Source organism: Phyllostomus discolor, chromosome 5 (assembly GCF_004126475.2).
Source record: "Phyllostomus discolor isolate MPI-MPIP mPhyDis1 chromosome 5, mPhyDis1.pri.v3, whole genome shotgun sequence".
Classification (NCBI taxonomy): domain Eukaryota; kingdom Metazoa; phylum Chordata; class Mammalia; order Chiroptera; family Phyllostomidae; genus Phyllostomus; species Phyllostomus discolor.
Genome location: NC_040907.2, coordinates 89545537 through 89565340, shown reverse-complemented (window position 1 = coordinate 89565340; position 19804 = coordinate 89545537). Strand labels below are relative to the sequence as shown.

The 19804-nt window shown below is 37.7% G+C and overlaps 1 protein-coding gene across 1 annotated transcript in view; it reads right to left on the bottom strand.

Annotated features, from left to right (window-relative positions):
* BMP6 (bone morphogenetic protein 6) overlaps positions 1-19804 on the bottom strand; it is a 174803-nt gene that overhangs the window by 27231 nt on the left and 127768 nt on the right. Inside the window, exon 2 of the mRNA XM_028512819.2 lies at positions 8641-8833. Within this exon, the coding sequence (XP_028368620.1) occupies positions 8641-8833 (193 nt within the window). The remainder of the gene's footprint in view (positions 1-8640; positions 8834-19804) is intronic.

Here is a 19804-nt window from a genome sequence, read left to right as displayed (position 1 = left end):
TTGTTCATCAGATTCCACATGAGTGAAATCATATGGTACTTGTCTTTCTCTGACTGGCTTTATTTCACTTAGCATAATGCTCTCCAGATCCACCCATGCTATTGCAAAAGGTAATATTCCCTTCCTTTTTATGGCCAAGTAGTATTCCATTGTGTAAATGTACCATAGCTGTTTTATCCACTCATTTACTAATGGACACTTAAGCTGCTTCCAAATTTTGGCTATTGTAAATAACACTGCAGTGAATATAGCGGTGCACATATTCTTCCAAATTAGTGTTTTGGGTTTCTCCAGATAGATTCCCAGAAGTGAAATAATTGGGTCATAATCCCTCTCTCTTAAATATGGGTGGTATTAACTTCACCTGCTTTTTAGACTTAAGGTTCAAACCTATCTGCTCTCAAGATGGATTGTTCCACTCCCTAAACAGTACAAAGCAAGAATGGGCTGCTCCATAAGTAAATGTTGGATTGTCTTATGGACTGACCTTACCCTCAGGGGGTTATCAACCCAGGCTAATAATTGGAATCACAGGTAAGACCAAGTCCAAGGTAATAGTAATATGAGAAGGCTTGCTTCTATGTGTCTAAGACAGAGAGAATGAGGAAGGTAGAATATTATTTTATATAAATTCATGGCTACCTAACCTGTTCTCTTTGGCCACATAAACAAAATAATGTTCCCAAACACTGGGGTATACTCCAACATGCCCTAGTGACGAGGCACAGATTAAACAAGGGATTCTACCACTTTTTACACATGTGCGCAAATCTCACATATTTTAGTTCTCATCACCAATCCTACATTTCCATACCTCTGTCCAATATGGAGAAATAAAGCAGCAAAAATACTGTTAACTTGTGATTTATTATTTTTTTAAAGATGTTTCACAAAATAAATTTAAGTGCTACCATGGCCTGCCTTCCAGAGCTGGCCATACTGGTAAGGTGGTGCCTGCACCAAAGCAATCCATTTCTGGGAGCAAAAAATACAGAAGGCATAGTTCACAGAAATAAAAATCTATCTCCTTTTCTCTTTCATGTTTACCAAGTGGATAAGCAGTTCTCAGACAAGAGTTTCCTCTGTCCACCACACCCTGACTTCTCCTCTCCCTCAAACTTAGCATTCTTTTGAGTGTATGCAATTCTTTTTTAAAACTTTGATTCCTCTCTGAAACATTCTTTTCTACTCAGTGCCTTTGCAAAGAACAGAACATACTTATGCCAAGGAATAAGCCTATGTATGCAGCCTATGAGGCAGCTTTTTGAGCCTTTACTTTTAAAATTTCAGGTAGATAATTCTAAGTATAAATAATATGCACTGCACTAAAAAGATAAAACTAACTAGTTATATAACCTGAGCTGTGCGTTAGTTGTATTATCTATCGCTTTTTCAGGGGCAAAGGAACAAATAGTGAAAAGTTCAATGCTTGCCTGAGGCCCACACTGAGTGTGCCAGAGATTATCAAGTCAGTGGTAAATTTCAGGAGTCCCTGAGGATCATACCTGTGAAAGGCAGATACAGAAAGAGAAACAGGTGTGGCTGCACTTAGTGATAAAAGGCTTTAATTTTGTTCTACCAAACTACAATAGCATTCTCCTATCCTGGCTTTCTCAAATTTGCCCTTCTCTTCAAAGCAGAAAATAGTCTCAGATATCACCCTTTTATCTCAGTGATGATAAAGTTCACTCTCCAGTTCAGCAGGCAGCCCTGAAAATGCAACAGAATTCATAGAGCAATCAGTCTGTAAAAAATGCTTTTCCAAGGAAACTATCCTCTTAGATCCTGGAACTGGATCAACTACTGGGTTCATGTCTTGTTTTCAGAACTACACTATTTGGTTAATGAATCAAATATCAACATTTGTGGGAATTCATTATAAAGATTTGCAAATAAAAATGATACTTCAGAGATATATGCTTCTGGATATAATGTATCAAACTAACACTCCCACTATGAACAAGTTTTTAAAAAAAACCTGTTTGAAGTTATCTCACAGCAAAAAAACCACAGTCAATACATGATGATTCAAGATCTCAGAAAGAAGGGAAATGCATTAAGGTAAGGTTTGTATTTGCTGTTGGCTTTTCATCTCAAGGCATTTGTTAATTCCTTGTATGAAGCATAGATGCCAAACAAAAAGGAGCAGCAGTCTAGACACTGGAGCAATGTCACTGGCTGGGGATCACTGGAGTTTAAGGTAGCTAGGAGTTGAAGGTCTATGGCCCCAGAGGAAAGGGGCTGCATAGAGGTGAGCTCACAAGAGTGATTCATAGAAGTCTGGGTTCACTTCCTCCAGGATCTTGGCTCTTCACATTCTGGCTGCCTTGAACTCTTATATTTTGCCAAATATTAATGTGTATGTGCATGGAGTAAGAAGCTGAGAAAACAAGCAGAAAGAAACTGCTTAGATGATAAAAAGCAAAGCAGACTTTGGGGCAGTCTTACAAGGCTGGGGAGTTAAAAATTAGAGTTTAGAGCCCACTAAGGAAGACAGGCTCTGGTAAATCTCCTAGATCTTCAGCTGAGACCCCTAAAGGGCTGACCTCTAGGAGAAAGGGAAAACCAGGAAGAGATGAGCCTTAGCACATCCTGAAACCCAGCTTTATCTGGAACGAAAAGAACAAGGTAATCTGTTTGTATTTTGTCTGCTTTCTGGAAGAAAATAAAATCCAGTCTGGGAGAAGATAACAGTATATAGAACTGTTTTTCATAAATAATGTCAAGAATTTAATTTAAAAAATTATCAGACATTCCAGGAAAAAAAAATGAGGGAAAATCAAGGGAACAAATAGATGATGGAAATAGATCTATAGGTGATCCAAATAACAGAGATATCAGACATGATTTTTTTCATCTAGTCTTGTATAAAGAGGATTATAAATCACAAGTTGGGCCTGTTCCAGGGATGTGAAGTCAATTTAACATCTGAAAATCTTTAATGTAGTGTCTCACACTGACACTATAAAGGAGAAAAATCATATTATCTCCAAAAATTCAGCAAAGTATTTTGATAAAATTTTACACCAATTTCTAATTTTAAAAAACTCTTAGCAAACTAGGATTAGAGAAGAGTTTCCTTAAATAAAGAATACTTACAAGAACATTTAGTGGGTTTGGAGGGGGTGGGGGAGGGAGGGAGAAAATATGGATAACTGTAATTGAACAACAATAATTTTTTAAAAAAAGAACATTTAGAGCAGCCATCATCCTTAATGGTAAATTATTAATTCTTCCCTCCATCCCCCATTAGTTTAGAAATATGACAAAGATTTCCAATCTGAGATTAGAAATCTAAGTGGAATTCAGCATTGTACTGGATGTCCAGCTAGCACAACAAAACAAGAAAGAAAAGAAACAAAAAATATAAGAATTACAAAGGAAGGAATAAAATTGATGTTTATAGATGGTGTGACTATATTTATAGAATTTCCAAACTAGTGCACAGAAAAATTATTAGAATTTATATGTGAATTTGCAAGGTTGCTAGATAAAATAACAATATACAAATTCAATTGTATTTCTAAGTGTAAGCAATAAACAATTAGACACTGAAATATTTAAAAGCTAATAATACCATTTACAATATCATAAACTTAAATACCTGAATTAATTCTAATGAAAATATTCAAGACACAAAAAAACTACAAAATATTATTTAGAGAAATTAAAGAAAGCCTAAATAAATACCATATTATTGGATTGGAATGCTCAATATTGGTAAGAGTTGATTCTCGCCAAATTAATTTCTAGATTTAATGAAATTCCAATCAGAAGTCCACAATTTTTCTTTGTAGAAATTGAAATGTCTATTTTACAATTTATATGGAAGCGCAAAGATTCATACATAGCCAAGAAAACTTCAAGGAATTGAGTTGGAGAACTTACACATAGACATCAAGCCTTCTTTAAAAACTCAAAAGAATTAAGGGTATAACATTGGTGGAAGAAGAGAAAAATTAACAAATGGAACAAAATAAAGATCCTAGAAACAGACCCATGTATATGTTATCACCTGACTTAGGACAAAGTTGCCCAGAAGTATAATGAAAATGAAAACTATTTTCAATAAACTACTGGGTCAATTAGGTTTTTCTATTCTTACACAGCTGGAATAGCTAATCAACTTCAATATCTCACATAGGACTTCAAACATCTACTACTATAGTTTAGTTCATTCTGCTGAGTTAAGCACTGCCATTCCCATTGCCTTGTGGGCATCCCTTCTGTGACTCAACCATGGTCCAACCAGAACCCATCTCCATTCCTTGTCCTCACTTACTGTGTGGTTCCTATCTGTGAGTGGCTCAGAGTATCATATCAAACTTCATGTTTTGGGGAAATGTATATTTGACCTTTGACAGTTATTTTCTCTCATGGAACAATTATATTCTATCTGTAAAATAGGTTAAAATTGGTGAATTTTGTCTAAAATTTAGTTTAAGCCATAGTTTAGTCTGGGATTTTTCCTGAGACCCCACAGCATGACTTCAGGGCTATCCTAGGGAAATCTTTTACTTTTGAAGACTGGCTCTATGGCAGCACTGCCCTGTTTCCTTGATTCAGAGATGTACTTCTTCACATCCCAAGGATTCTGAAGTTAGAACAAGACAGACAGGCCAGGGCAAATGTAGGTGTACAATTGCTCACATAGGAAATAACATAATAATTAATAAATAATATTACAAGAATAAACTGTTTTGCATACTCACAACTATAAACCTACTTTTTCCCTGCCCTGTAGTAACCAAAATAAAAAATATATATACAATTAAAAATGAATAAATCTGCCTGTTTGCAAACGGAGTCAGCTGTGGTACTGTTCATACCAGGAATAATGAATTTTAAATTTGGCAATTATTTCTTATTTTAAATGCACTATGAGAGAACATGGAAAAGTCACCATATACACAGAAGGTAGGCTATAACTACCAAGCAATGCAATGACCAAAACATATGGAAGAGCACACAGTATTTCAAAACTAGCAGAATCAAGTGGGGTCAATTCACATACCAAACAGGGCCATTTTTCAGATGCTAAATGTGTTCCCCTGTTAAAATTTCTGTCTGGCTCTCAGGAGATGCTCTTTGACTTCTAAGTATACAAAATCAATTAAAACAAGTAAAGGTATGTCTTTAGCCAAATAAGAAATATAGATGAATATTATATTCTTCAAAGGCCTCAGAATTGCACTAGTAACCTAAAGGTGCCATAGAAATAAAGATCACAAGTACATGTTATGATAAGCAACATGCTACCATCATACTAATGTACATGAATAGGAAAGGTCAAAAGTTATTGACAGCAGCCTTTACACTCCAGGTGTAAAGAAAGCTTACTGTGTATGAGATGCAGGAGAAAACAGTGAAGTAAATGGACAAATATAACACTGTAAATAAGTACAAATACTTCTGTATAAATTTATTCTAGCCTCTCCTCTAGAAAAGCTGCTTAAATCAATGTGTGATCAATAAATCAATGTTTGATCAATAGATCAACAAAGGTTTTCCATAGGAAGACCATGAGATTCAATGTACCAGGAACTGACAGACACTTTTTTACCCCCAAGAGAACTGTCTCACTTGCCATCCAAATCGAAGCATCCTTGGGATGTTCCCATCAAGGCTAAGGAGACGGAGATGTGGAGCATGCCAGTAGGAACTGTCCCCATGTCACTGGCGTGACTTTGGGGAAGCATAGCAGACAAAAGTTTAGGCATAATTTGGACTTGGTAAAATTCACCTGTGACACATTTCATTCTCTAATAGGTAATATGCTTGACCTGCTTATCTGAGGGGATCACGGTTAACCTCTAATGAGGGAATATATGAGAAGGTGTTTTCCAAACTTTAAGTACTATATAAATGCTAATTTTTTACCAATGTTATCATAAAAACGTGATTGATAACACCAGATGTTAACACCAAACTCATCTTAAAGTGTACATACCACACCACAGCATAGATTATGTTTACAAGTCAAATGCAAAGGCATCTGTGCTCCTCCGGTTTAACTGTGCACACTGCTACTGGCTGGTCCCACTCTCCTCAGACCTTTTCAAGACTTAGATTCCATCTCGGGACTTATTCTCAGGCTTTGAATAAAGTATCAAATGTTTCCCTGTTCTTACTCAAAGCACCATCTATAAAAGTAGTCACTTTTTGAACTTACCTGGTCCAGTGATTTCTTATCAGTCTGAGGAATATGTTTCTGTAGAGATCACAGCAACGGCCTATCTTCCAAGAATCTTTTCTGGCTGTCCTTTTATAATAGGAGGCCCAGTGCATAACTTATTCTGCCTCAGCTGAGTATATGAGGGCATTTAAAAACCTGCCTTTTTTTTTTCTTTTGCAAGGAGGCCAACTCTTTTGCAACACAAACATTTGTTAAATTAAGTTAATCCATCACATACTACAAATTTCACTGGAACACAGATTAGAGAAACAAGTTTCTTTACAAGCCTGGAGAATCATTTTTGGCCAAGACACCCCAAGACGGTACAGATGGGGGGATCAAACCTCCCCCAAGAGTCTTGTAGTTAAATCTGGAGCCTCTGGAAGGACAACAGGAGACAGCAGGAGGCCTGGGCTCCTGGCCTACCGATAAGAAAAAAAATCTGTTCCTGGCCAACCTGGAACCCTTCAAAAGCATTCATGAAATTCTCCCAATCCTCCCAGTATTTTCCCTTTCCTGTACATAAAATTAAACACATCCAATCACCAAACAGCCCCATCCTAGAAGGCAGAGAAATTACAACTCTGCTTTGACAGAGAGCCATCAAAGGTTGGGACAGTTTGAGATTTTGTTTTCCAAGCTCACTGCTGGCCTCAAGGAAGTATGACACCAGCGCTTTAAGCACAAGGCAGCTGTTCATTTTTGGCTGAAGTTCAATATAAACCTCACAAATGGTCTGCTAGCTCTCTTTTTAAAAATAATAATTAAAAAAATTTTATAGTCACAAAACTCACAATCTAGTGTTTTCACTATAAAGCTTTTCCTGCAGGACAGAGAAAACTATATATTCTGAACAAAGTTCTGAGCCAAAAGAGTACCAGGAGGGTATTTCCTTCAGAAAAATATAATGGGACAAATACTTAGGCAGATTGAAAATCAATGGCTAAATCAGTTCCAAAAAAATCACTGAACATCAATTCTCTCTGAAGTATTGAAAGATGAAAATCTAGCAACAAATAATTTACTTTTCAGAAGAGGTCCTTAATGGTTAAGTCACTGAATATACTTTTATTAGGGAGTGAAAATAAGACATCAGAACACTTCCCATTCATTCTGAAATTTTGGTCTGTTTTAAAGATACCACAAATGACTATATTTTACTTATAATTTTACTATTCCAGCAAGAATTCACATAAACATCAATGTGTATGTTCAACACCATGATGTGTCCCCCAAAACTGGCAAGTGTCCTTCCTTCTCTTTTATTTCCCTCCTTAGAGATATAAATGTGCATAAGGGCCAAATGTTGACAGTGCTCTCAAAAGTAAAATAAACCTTTCATGGGGCAAGTTAACGTTTGTTATTATTCTAGTGTGCATATTTATGACAGACCCACACACAGATTTATAATTTCAGGATAAACTAAAGTCATTCCTAAACCTTTGGACACTCTTGGGAAGTTAATAGACTTCCAAGACCAAAAGCAAGAATGTGGACTTGGTTTATAAAGCAAAGCCTGGCAGATCCCTCACCGAGTCTGTAAGTGTGGGCTTCCCTCCCTGTCTGTATTTTCTCCCTTTAGTGTTTATGTCCACACCTACCACCTGACTGCCAGGCTGTCATACCACATGCTGAGCTTCCACCTCATGCCCAGTGAGTGTGTGCAATGCTAACCTACTGTGCGTCAGGCCCTCCACCCTCCCCAAACCACTAAACTGAACTCTACGTAGTAAACAAAATTCAAGGTCATTGGCTTATTTTCTGTGTGCTATAGGTTTGAACTAACTGCTATTATCCTTCATCCTCAGCCCTTCATCCAAATTTCGCTCCATGGAAGTTTTTTTTTTTTGGTTTGTGGAGCAAGTCCCATAAACGTACTTCATTGCAGTTCTTTTATAAAATAATCTGGCCTCATTTCAGGAAATAAGAATAATGCAGACATAGAAAAAATATCTATCACTCCCTTGAATTCAAATGATAAAAAAAATGCATTTGATGCACATACTCATTTACTGAAAGACATATCATACATATAATACATACAATATATGTATATATAATATGCACAAATACATAGCCTTCTAGTCACTTGAATTAGTATCATTTGTAAGTATCCTTACACAATTTTCATTTTAGCCTCGCTGACCCATTATTCAAAGTAGGGACTAAACAATAGTGGGAAACATTTTATCCCCAGTAAATCATACATTCTCTCTTCACAAAGGCTGCTTAGTAAATATGGTCTACTGGCTTGCTTAAGAAAATAAACTATTTGGAAAGTCTTCAACGTATTAGCAAAAAATCTTCCTACTGGCTAAACACTGCCATTTAGAACACACCCCTCATCCTGCTCACGTGCAAGCCCTGAACTCCAAATCACCATCCACAGACATACTTGGGGTCATGGATGACAGGGTGAGAAACGGGGGCCAGCCCCACCCTTGGGCTTCCTTGAGCCTTCATACCTGTGCTGATGCTCCTGTAAGACTTGATAAATGCTGATAAGAAAAGTTTGGTTTTTAAAACTCCCCACAACACAGTCCTTGTAGATTCGGAATTCTGCAGCCGTCACCGCCTCACCCTCAGGAATCTGGGATAAGTTGAACTTGAACTCTTTGTGGTGTCGCTGGCGAGGGGAGAACTCCTTGTCGTACTCCACTATAAGATTAAACAAGAGAGAGTGACTATTGTTACTTGACTAAGTGCCACAGGCTCACCTCAAAAGAAAGCCTCTCAATTTAATTCATAAGTGGATTACAGGTTACCAATGGTTTATTAGAGGGATTGGGGTGGTGGAAAGAAAATTGTCTAGGCTGTCAAGCAGTCTGGGATTAAAATCCTTTATTTTACCCAAGGATTAAATAAAATTCTTAGATTTTATTTAATATAAATACCTTAGATACTCTAGTTTAACTAAGTTGCATGAAAGCAAGTTATTTAAATTCTTTGCTTCGGGTTTCTTGATCTGCAAAAAACAGGAACACTATGGCTTCAAAGGGGAGTTGTAAGAATTAAGAAAACAGTGACTAAGAAGGTGTCTGGTGATCCTGGCCATTATCCTCTCCCACTCTGTTTCCTCCCTGCTGCTTTGCCCCCTCCCCTCATGTCAATTCATATCATCCCATCAGCAGTGGGTGTGTGACCAAGGGTAGCCTTGAGCCCACCTGGTATGCATTGTGCTGGAGGGGAGAGCAATGAGCTGTGCATTTTGCCTGGGCCTGAAGCTCCAAGTGCCTTCAAATCGTACCTGCTGCTGTTTAGTGGAACTTATTGTTAAGGGGTTGATGGCGAAGCTTCATAGATAAGTTGCCCTAACTAAAGTTCACTGCCCACACCCAACCCCCACTGGTGGAACCTGATGGCTGAAGGACCGGGGTTGGGGTGGCAGAACAGAGGGACCCATAGTGCTGTGAAGCTGCTGGAGTCTCCATTTAATCTGTGCATAGAACTCAAGTATGAAAATGGAGATGTGGAAGCAAATCACTAATGGGGCATCCTGCTATTTTCTGATGTTTTTCTTAAAACTAGGAAAGGATTGAATACAAAAGCTGTTTTTTTTAAATGAACTCTTTTCCCTGCTTGAAGAGAAGACAAATCATGAAAAACTACAACTACTACTAATTATCATTTCTCAGTCAGCTATCAGATATCTATATAGAGTCTGTGTGAGAGACATGATATCAACCTCACATGCTTAACTCATAATCGTTGCAGAGAAAAGAGAAGTTCTCTGCTTCCTACCGTCAACCCTCAACTCTGTTCCCCAGACTTCAGAAATGCTTCCGCCCTGCTGTCTCTGTTAGTTTTTTTCTTAAAAGCAACCGCAGTAAAATCTCATGAGCAAATTAATCCTTTATGGCAAAGTTTTCCCAGGGCTTGTGGGTAGAAAAAAATAAAATTATTTGCCAGCTCCAACTGCCCACTTTCGCCAACATGTGTTGTTCTTCATAAGCACCAGAGAAAAGTTTTGGGGATTAAGCTTCCTTAAGAAAAAAAAGCCAATAGCTCTTTACAAGAACCTAAGACCTCAATGACATTTGCAGAGGCTAGGGAAGGTTAAGCCATCTATAGGTATGTGGCTTTAACTGAAATTGCCATGTGACTATGCAACAAATCTTTTAGATTCAAGTTATCTCTCTCACTTTTTTTAATGTGGAGGGTTACAAAAGGACAAGTTTTGGCTTATGTAAGTGCTTGAATATAAGTAAAAAAAAAAGATCTAACCAGAAAGTAAACCATGGTTCAGTCCCAACAAGAGAGCAGGTTTTCTAATTAGTGGCTAAGCATGAAAAGCAATATTGTTAGGGAGTTCACCCAAGGCCACCCACACATGACGGTGTATCACTTTTCCCTAAAACTGATCTGCCTTTTAAGTTTGATATGTTATCATCGGTGTTTAAAAGTGAATCAAATCTGATTTCCCAAGGAGACTTTCTACAAAATAGTCACACAGCTTTTCTATAGGGCCTTTTGGGTGCTTAAATTTTAATATCACTAAATGAAAATATATTCTTTAGATCTGCTTGAGAGAATGCTTAAGAACTCCTCAAAGAAGTCTTTCAATTGCTCTTAACAATTAGAAAGAAAAAATATAAACATGAAGCAAGCTATAAGATAGTAACAAGATATTTCAGTTAAAAGGATCAGAGAAAGGGACAGAAATGTCTATAAATGAGAAATGTGGTAGTTAGTCTTTGGAGAGGTGGACCAACCCCAATAACCCACACCTTCCAGTATCCACACCCCTGAGTGGTCTCCCTCCACTGGAGTGGTTCTGGGCTGGCCTTGTGACCTTCTTTGGACCAAAATGCAGCAATGGTGATGCAGAGTGACTTTCTAGGCTATATCATAAGTTTTAAACTTCCTTCCACTTACGTTTCTTAGAATGCTTGTGTGGGGAAAGATGTCTACAGTCTTTAGAGTAGTTGGACTAAGAAGTCCAACTGTGTGGAACTTCCATGCTGTGAGGAAGCCCAAGCTGATATTATGGAGAGGCTGTGTGGTGCATGGAGAGGCACAGGGATAGAGAGGAAGGAGGGAGGAAGGGAAGAGTCCCGTCAGTCCCCAGCCATCTCAGCTGAGGTACCAGACATGTTACGAAGATGCTATTTTAGACGTCCAATCCAGTGGAACCTTCAGATGACTCATACCCCAGCCACCTCTCACTACAATTGCATGAGCCGCCTAGTGAGAGACCTGCCCAGTTGAACTGTCCTTTCACAAGACTGTGAGAGATAATAATACTTTATTGTTTTAAGTTACTTCATTTTGGGTGACTTGTTATATATTAATAAGCAACTAACAGAAAAAGAGAAGGGAGAACAGGAGAGAATAACAGAGGGAGATGAAGAGGAAAGGGAAGTTTGACCTTGCTAGGGAGGGGGAAAATTGCATGAGATTCTTAAGGGTAAATATTTTGAAATGCTGGGAGAAAAAATGTATGGAAAAGAAAGAATCCTGGCAAATGCTCACAGACAGATGTGAAAAGAGAGATAAAGAATTTAGAAATGATTAAAAAGACTAGTTCAAAGCTTTCATTTTATTACAATGTGAATTAGTACACATTGCCTTATATGTGCATTTTCTCATTTCTCCTTTACCCTGACAACATTATCTTGAGGTATTCTGAACTTTCTTCTGCTTTCTCTTTATCTTTCTCTGAGGATTCTCATGTGTTGCTGATTGCTACCCACTTGCTTTTAAGTTCTTTTAGCAAAATCCTTTACTCTGCTGTCTTCTGGTGCCTCTACTCTCCTCATACCTTCTTGCTGGAAGCTAAACCACCTACCTCGCTGTCCCCATGACACTGCTGTTCCCATGACACCACAGCCACCAGTCACTGGAGTTTGCTTGGAACTCCTTTCTTCCCCAATCTTTTCCTCCTACTGAATTTACACAATGTGTTTTGCTAATGTCTCATTAACAAAAAATAAGCACAATTAGGTCACTGCCTACACATGCACTTGGAGACCACAATGGTGAAACACTAATATTTCCAATGAACTTAGTATTCCCCATTCAAGCTGTGTGATTCTCCTTAAATTTCAGAGAGTTCAAGAAGTACGACAGAGGGCTGAGTTCTGAATTCAGCGCTCAGTACCTATTTTGCAGTCCCTAGCATTGGGAGTTTCAACAGTGATGCCACGTGTGGTTGACAGTTAAGTGTGTTGATGAAGTGTTAAACTGCCAAACTGGTTTTGGATTCCAGCTCCCTTTCTTCTTACTTATATGATGCTGAACAAGATATTAGTCAAATTTCCAGTTATCAGTTAAATGGGAATAATAACATTTCTGAAGATTAAATACAACAATCTATACAAAATACTCAGTGGTAGAGTAAGTGCTCCATAAATGTCCATTGAGTTATCATTAGCTGATATTTGAGAATCTGGCTCCTCTGAGCTTAGAATATGTCAATACTGGGTAATTCAAATGCATTCATGAGTCTGTAGATAGGGCTGATTAATGCTTCTGCTAAATTAGCTCTTTAAATTAGAGATACATTCTGTGAAAAGGGCAGCAAATGAAATCACCATTTTGAGTTACCATCGGCCTTGGTATTGGCTACCAGATATAGTGCTGTGTTCTCTGAAGCAATAATTCCTAGAATTTTTCATTTTAAGGACTAGTGAAAATATTTTTTAATGGTAATGACCTTGCACAAGGTCACCTACTTTTTCTGTTTGCCATTTGTAAGTACAATAAAACAAGACAACAAACTACGTTCCTTTAACTCTATGATTTGATTTCTAAAGGTCCTTCTAACACCAAATAAAAAAGGAAAGTCATAATTAAAGAATACACACAATCCTTGAAATTGAATAAATTTAGTTTTATAAAACGTACTCTATTCTTTCTTCTTTTTTTTTTTTTGCCCCAGACTATACCATTTGGAATTTATGACCAGGTCCACACCTTTAGCCAACATGCATGGCCACAATACTACGGAATAAAAGTTACTGGTTTAAGATTTAAAATGTAAATTATATAATATATACAAAAGAATATATGTAACTTATGAAGGTAACAAAGCACCAAGAAAACCAGCACCCAACTTAAAAACTGGAACATGACCAATACCATGGGATGCCTCTCTAATACCAGCCCCCTTGCCCAGCCTACACAGCACCTAGCATCAGGAATAGTATCTAATGTTCCCTTGCCTTATACATGCATTTTCGTATTCTACCTCTACCCTTTACTATATACACATGTATCACTAAATCATAGAGTGTTTTGTTTTTCTTTTTTCCCTTAAAGTTGATGTCCAGATGATGGAAGTTTTATGTGGAGACTATAGGCGCAGTCACAGCTAAGAATGAAGGCAGCACAGGCAGACAACTGCACTACCTGTCAAGTGGTGGGGAGCTGAGCTTCCACGGGTGAAACATGGCCACTCCGCAGGCAATGGGTGACTAGTAAGTCTTCTCTTTCAGCTCTGCCTCATACAGCTCTATGAGAAACATGGGCATTTTCTCCACAAGTGCTGGCAAGGATGTGAAAAAAGTGCATTGTTGGTGGGAATGAAAAATGGTGCAGCTGCTGTGGAAAACAGTGTGGAGAGTCTTCGAAAAATCAAACAGAATTATCACACGATTCAGCAATTCCACTTCTGGGTATTAACCCCCCAAAAGTAAAAGTGGGGACTCAAACAGATATTTCACATCCATATTCATAGTAGCATTATTTACAAAACCAAAAGGTGGAGGTAACCCAAGCATCTATCAGCAGATGAATGGATAAATAACATGTGGCATATACATACCATGAAATAAGATTCAGACTTAAAAAGGGAGGAAATCCTGACGCATACTACAACATGGATATACCTTGAAGACATTATGCTGAGTGAAATAAGCCACAGAGACAGAATATAGAACGGTGATTACCAGGGGCTGGAGGGAGGAAATGGGGAGTACTTGTTTAATGAGTACAGAGTTTCAGTTTGGGGTGATGGAAAACATTCTGGAGATGGATACTAGTGACAGTTTCACAACAATGTGAATACACATAATGCTATAGAACTTAAGTGTGTAGAACTTACACACTTAAAAATTGTTAAAGTGGTAAATTTTGTTATACATATTTTGCCACAATAAAAAACTAATTAAAATGGACATTTTATTACACAATCACAATGCATGATCATATTTAACTCAACATAATTCTCTACTGTCTCTAATAACCAATAATCAAATTTAAGAGATTAAATGACAGAAAAGAAAGAGACACATTACAAACTGTTGAATCTCATGAGAAAACTTAGCTGACTGCCTCCTTGACTATCTCACTGAGTTCAGGATGCTGTAACTAGAATACCATAGTCTGAGTGCCTTAAATGACAAACATTTACTTCTCACAGTTCTGGAGGCCAGAAGTCCTGTGAGAGCGGGGTGCCAGCACGATCAAGTTCTTTTTGAGGGCCCTCTTCCTTATTACATTCTCACATAGCCTTCCTTGGAGCATGAGTGGAAGGATGAGCTCTAGTCCACGGGTGGCAAACACAAGGCCCGCAGGCCAAATCCAGCCCTCCACCTCAGTATATCTGGCCTGGCGTCTTGTTTCTACCCAGGGGCAGTGCCAAGCTCCTTGCCCTTAGTTAAGGAGTAGTTACATTATACAGTCCTAAAATTACATTCAACCCTTTGAAGGCAACCTCGAGGCTGATGTGGCCCCCAGTGAAAATGAGTTTGACACCCCTGCCCTAGTCTCTTTCTCTTCCTATGAGAACACTGATTCCATCGTGGGCTCCACCCTCATTACTTCATCTACATCTAATCACCTCCCCAAAACCCCACCTCCTAATACTGTCTCACTGGGGATTAAAGTTCCAACACTATGAGTTATGGGGGGACACAAACACACAGTCCACAACATTGGCCGTAAGGTGTCACATCATTTGTTCTGCTTGCTACCTTTTGAATTTATGGTTTGGCATTTCTGGTTTGTGTTTATAAGTGTCACTGGTGATGGTCTCATCTCATACAGTGCTATTTGGTTTTAAGTTATACTTGTTTCTGGAATAGGTTCCTTTGGTGAATATTTTTAATTACTCATTCATTTTCCTTTAAACATATAAAGATATTCCTGGGAACCAAAGTGTTCCAGGTTTGATTCCCAGCCAGGGTACATGCCTGGGTTGCAGGCCATGACCCCCAGCAACTGCACATTGATGTCTCTCTCTCTCTATCTCCCTCCCTTCCCTCTCTAAAAATAAATAAATAAAATCTTTAAAAAAAAAGATATTCAAGCTATCTAGTTCTTTTAAAGTCAGCATGCTTTTTCTAGAGGTTTATCGATTTGAGTTAAATTTTTGAATTTATCACCATACATTTTTTTCAGAGTATTCCATTTTAAAATATTTGCTCTACCTATGATTCTTTATTCTAATACTGTTTATTTGTGAATTCCTTTTCTTTCGATTCATCTTAGTGGAGGTCATTTTCTTTTTTTTCCTCACTACAGCTTAATGTGGTTCAATACAGATATTTTAAGGGGCATATTCTGAATATCATCCCACAAAGTCTGCATTATTTCAGTTAAAGTTGTCTAGAGAAAAATAAAGATACCATCTATTTCAACTGCAAATATAAAAGAGAAAAGAAAAAGAAGAGAGGGAGGAAAATAATAGAATACTCTCTAATACATTTAAGAGTAGTCACATATTTATTATTACTACCTGAACTTACTTGATAGTTAATTCAAATTCTACATTTTCTAAATGTTTCATGCTTTTACTTATACATCAAAATTGAAAAGCTTGAAACTTTTAAAATTGCCATTCCATTGACTTCTGTAAACAAGTTTTTGTGCTGTGGCACGAGTTTATTTAATTTGAGGCAACAAGCACAGTTCTGGCTCGTCTTCCAAGGGCTGGAACAATGGCAGCCTACTGACTTCTATGGTGCAAGCATACAACCTTAAATAGTAGTAGAGGTACTGAACTCAACTGTCCACTCACTTTTTAACCACAGTGAGATGACAGACTTTACCCTCCAGGATTCACCAAATATTTTAAAATATTTGTATTAATGTTCTATGAGAATCACAAATATCAAGAAGAATCTACTTTCCTGGTTGCCATGCTCCAAGTGACTTCTTTTCCCTCAATTTTACTTTTCATTTAAAATAATTACAGACCCAAAAGTAGTTGCAAAAATAGTAGAATGGATTTTTAAAAATACAGAGAGCCCATGCAACATCCTACATAACTGAATAGCAAAACCAGGAAATTGACATTGGCATTATACTTTAAATACATTTTTTAAAAGATTTTATTTATTTTTAGAGAAGGGGAAGGGAGGCAGAAAAAGAGAGAGAGAAACATCAATGTGAGAGAGAAACATCGATCGGCCACCCCTTGCATGTGCCCTAAAAAGGGACCAAACCCGCAACCCAGGCATGAGTCCCAGTCACTGGCCACACTCCTGCTCTGTGGGGCAACGCCCAACCACATTGGTCAGACTGGCACTATACTTTAGACTGCACACTGTACTATGCTTTTACCACTTTCTACATGCCTTTATGGCATGCATGTATACAATTCTATGACATCTTATAACATGTATAGATTCCTATAACCCCCACCCAATCCAGATACAGAACTATTCTGACACTATGAAAAAGTACTCCTTGGGCCTATCCTTTTATTCCAGATGGCTTTCTAAGACTAGCCCTAGTACATATATTGTAAAGAGCCTACATGCCAACAATACATGCCTACATATTATCATTTTTAATAAGGGTTAATCAAGTCCTTTAAAAAATTTTTAGCCCTGGCTGGCATAGCTCAGTGGATTGAGTGTGGGCTTGCGAACCAAAGTGTTGCAGGTTCGGTTCCCTGCCAGGGTACATTCCTGGGTTGCAGACCATAACCCCCAGGAACTGCACATTGAAGTTTCTCTCTCTCTCTCTCTCTCCCTCCCTTCCCTCTCCAAAAATAAATAAATAACATCTTTAAAAAAATTTTTTTAAAAGCTCATTTTAGAACCACTTTCACACCCAAATACAGATGTTAACATCACTTAGGCTGGGAAGAAGCTCAATGGCTTCTTACAATGGAAATAAGTCAATAGACCTCAGCCAACATCAGAGAATACGCTTAGGTACTTAAATCAATAAAGGTGTCATTTTTTTCTTTTTTTTAATTAATTTTTTATTGTTGACACTATTACAGATATTCCCCATCCCCCCACCCCTGCTTTACCACCCCCAGCCTGGCCCCTGCGCTTCCCTCTGGCCTTCACTACACTGTCATCTGTGTCCATGAGCTACGTATACCAACATATATGCTCTTTGGCTAATCTCTTCCAGTCCCACCACCATCCCACTTCCCTTGGAGATCTGTCAGTCTGTTCTATGTATCCATGCCTCTGGTTTTATTTTGTTTGTCAGTTTATTTTGTTCATTAGATTCCACATATGAGTGAGCCAGGTATTTTAGCAATAACGATGAAGTACCTTTTTTAAGCCTTATAACCAAAAAGTTACTTTATTATTTTCAATAGTTTATTGTTATTGTATTTTTCCATTACCATTTATCCCCTTTATACCCTCTTCCACCTCCACCTACCTACCTCCTCCACCACAATCAACACACTGTTGTCCATGTTCATGAGTCTTTTTTCTTGTTGCTCAATCCCTCCACCCTTCAAGCTGCCAGCCCTGAGAGCAGTCAGCTTGCTGTCCATAAGTCTGTCCCTATTTTGCTTGTAGTTCAGTTTGTTCATTAGATTCCACATGAGAGTGAAATCATATGGTATTTGTCTTTCTCTGACTGGTTTATTTTACTTAGCATAATGTTCTCCAGGTCCATCCATGCTGTCACAAAGGGTAAACTTTTCTTTTTTATCACCACATAGTATTCCATTGTGTAAATATCCTATAGCCATTTTATCCACTTATCTACTGAAGAACACTGGGGCTGCTTCCAAATCTTGACTATTGTAAGTAATGCTGCAGAACTTAGGGTGTTTATAGTCTTTCAAATTAGTGTTTTGGGCTCCTTTGGAGATATTCCCAGAACTGGGGTCACTGAGTCACAAGGCAGTTCCATTTTTAATTTTTGAGGTATCACCATACTGCTTTCCACAGTGGCTGCACCAATCTGCATTCCCACCAACAGTGTAGAAGGGTTCCCCTTTCTCCACATCCTCAGTAGCACTTGTTGTTTGTTGATTTATTGAAGATAGCCACTCTGACAGGTGTGAAATAATATCTCAGTGTGGTTTTAATTTGCATCTCTAATGATTAGTGACATTGAACACCTTTTCATGTCTATTGGCTGTCTCTATGTCCTCTTTGGAAACATGTCTATTCAGGTCCTTTGCTTGTTTTTCAATTGGATTATTTGTTGTTTTTGGTGTTGAGTTTAGGAAGTTCTTTATAAATTTCAGATATTAACTCCTTATCAAATATATTGGCAAATATGTTCTCCCATTCAGTGGGTTGTTTTTTCATTTTGTTAGTGGACTCCTTTGCTATACAAAAAGTTTTTAGTTTGATGTAGTCCCATTTGTTTATTTTTTCCTTCATTTCCCTTGCCTGAGGTGATATACCAGAAAAAATATTGCTATGAACAATGTCCAAGATTTTACTGCCCATGCTTACTTCTGGGATTTTTATGGGTCTGAATCCAACATTTAAGTCTTTAATCCCTTTGGAATTTATTCTTGTTTGTGGTATAAGAAGGTGGTCTAGTTTCATTTTTCTGTGCATATCTGTCCAATTTTCCCAACACCACTTACTGGATAAACTTTCTTTAGCCCATTGTATGTGTTTGCTTCCTCTGTCAAATATTAATTGACTATAAAGGTGTAGGTTTATTTCTGGGCTCTCTATTCTGTTCTATTGATCTATGGGTCTTTTTATGGCAGTACCAGGCTGTTTTGATCACTATGGCCTTGTAGTACAGTTTGATATTAAGTAGCATGATTCCTCCAATTTTGTTCTTCTTTCTCAAGATCACTGTTGCTATTCAGGATCTTTTCAAAAAAAGTTCTTTTAAATGGTCATTTACCATACATGTTTTCATTGGCTTTGATATGTCCCTTTCAATTAGTCTTTGGTTACGACAGCACAGGTGCAGTTTCAAAAATTTCAAAAATTTGATGTTCATAATTCTGCCCTCTTGTGGCTAGGAAGACCTCATACTGTGTTCCAGTTTCAGCACTCAAGGTGGGAAAATTGTTCTTTGTGGGAAAACCACAGCCATGATCCCCAAGGCTGTGGTGATGGCTGATCAAAGTTCCTGGACCACTAATCAGAATGCTGTGGTGGAGCAAAGACTGTTCTCTCAAATGTGAATTTATTTATTTGGAATTTATTCAAGTAATACAAATAAATCTCATGTACATTTAACCAAAAATAAATAAATAAATAAAAAGCATCATGAGGAAAGACAAACTGGAAAACTGCAGCCTAATAAAGTTCCATTAACAACAAATAACTACAGTTGTGCCTATTTATAAGGCCTGTTATAACAAAGCAATCAGACCACATATAGTAAAATTCAATTTATACAACATGCATTTTTTCATAATTAAAAAGTTTATCATCTTCAGTCAAAACTCAAAATAGGATGTCTCAAAGAGAAAAATAAAGACTCTCCCACACTGCAGAGCAATTACGG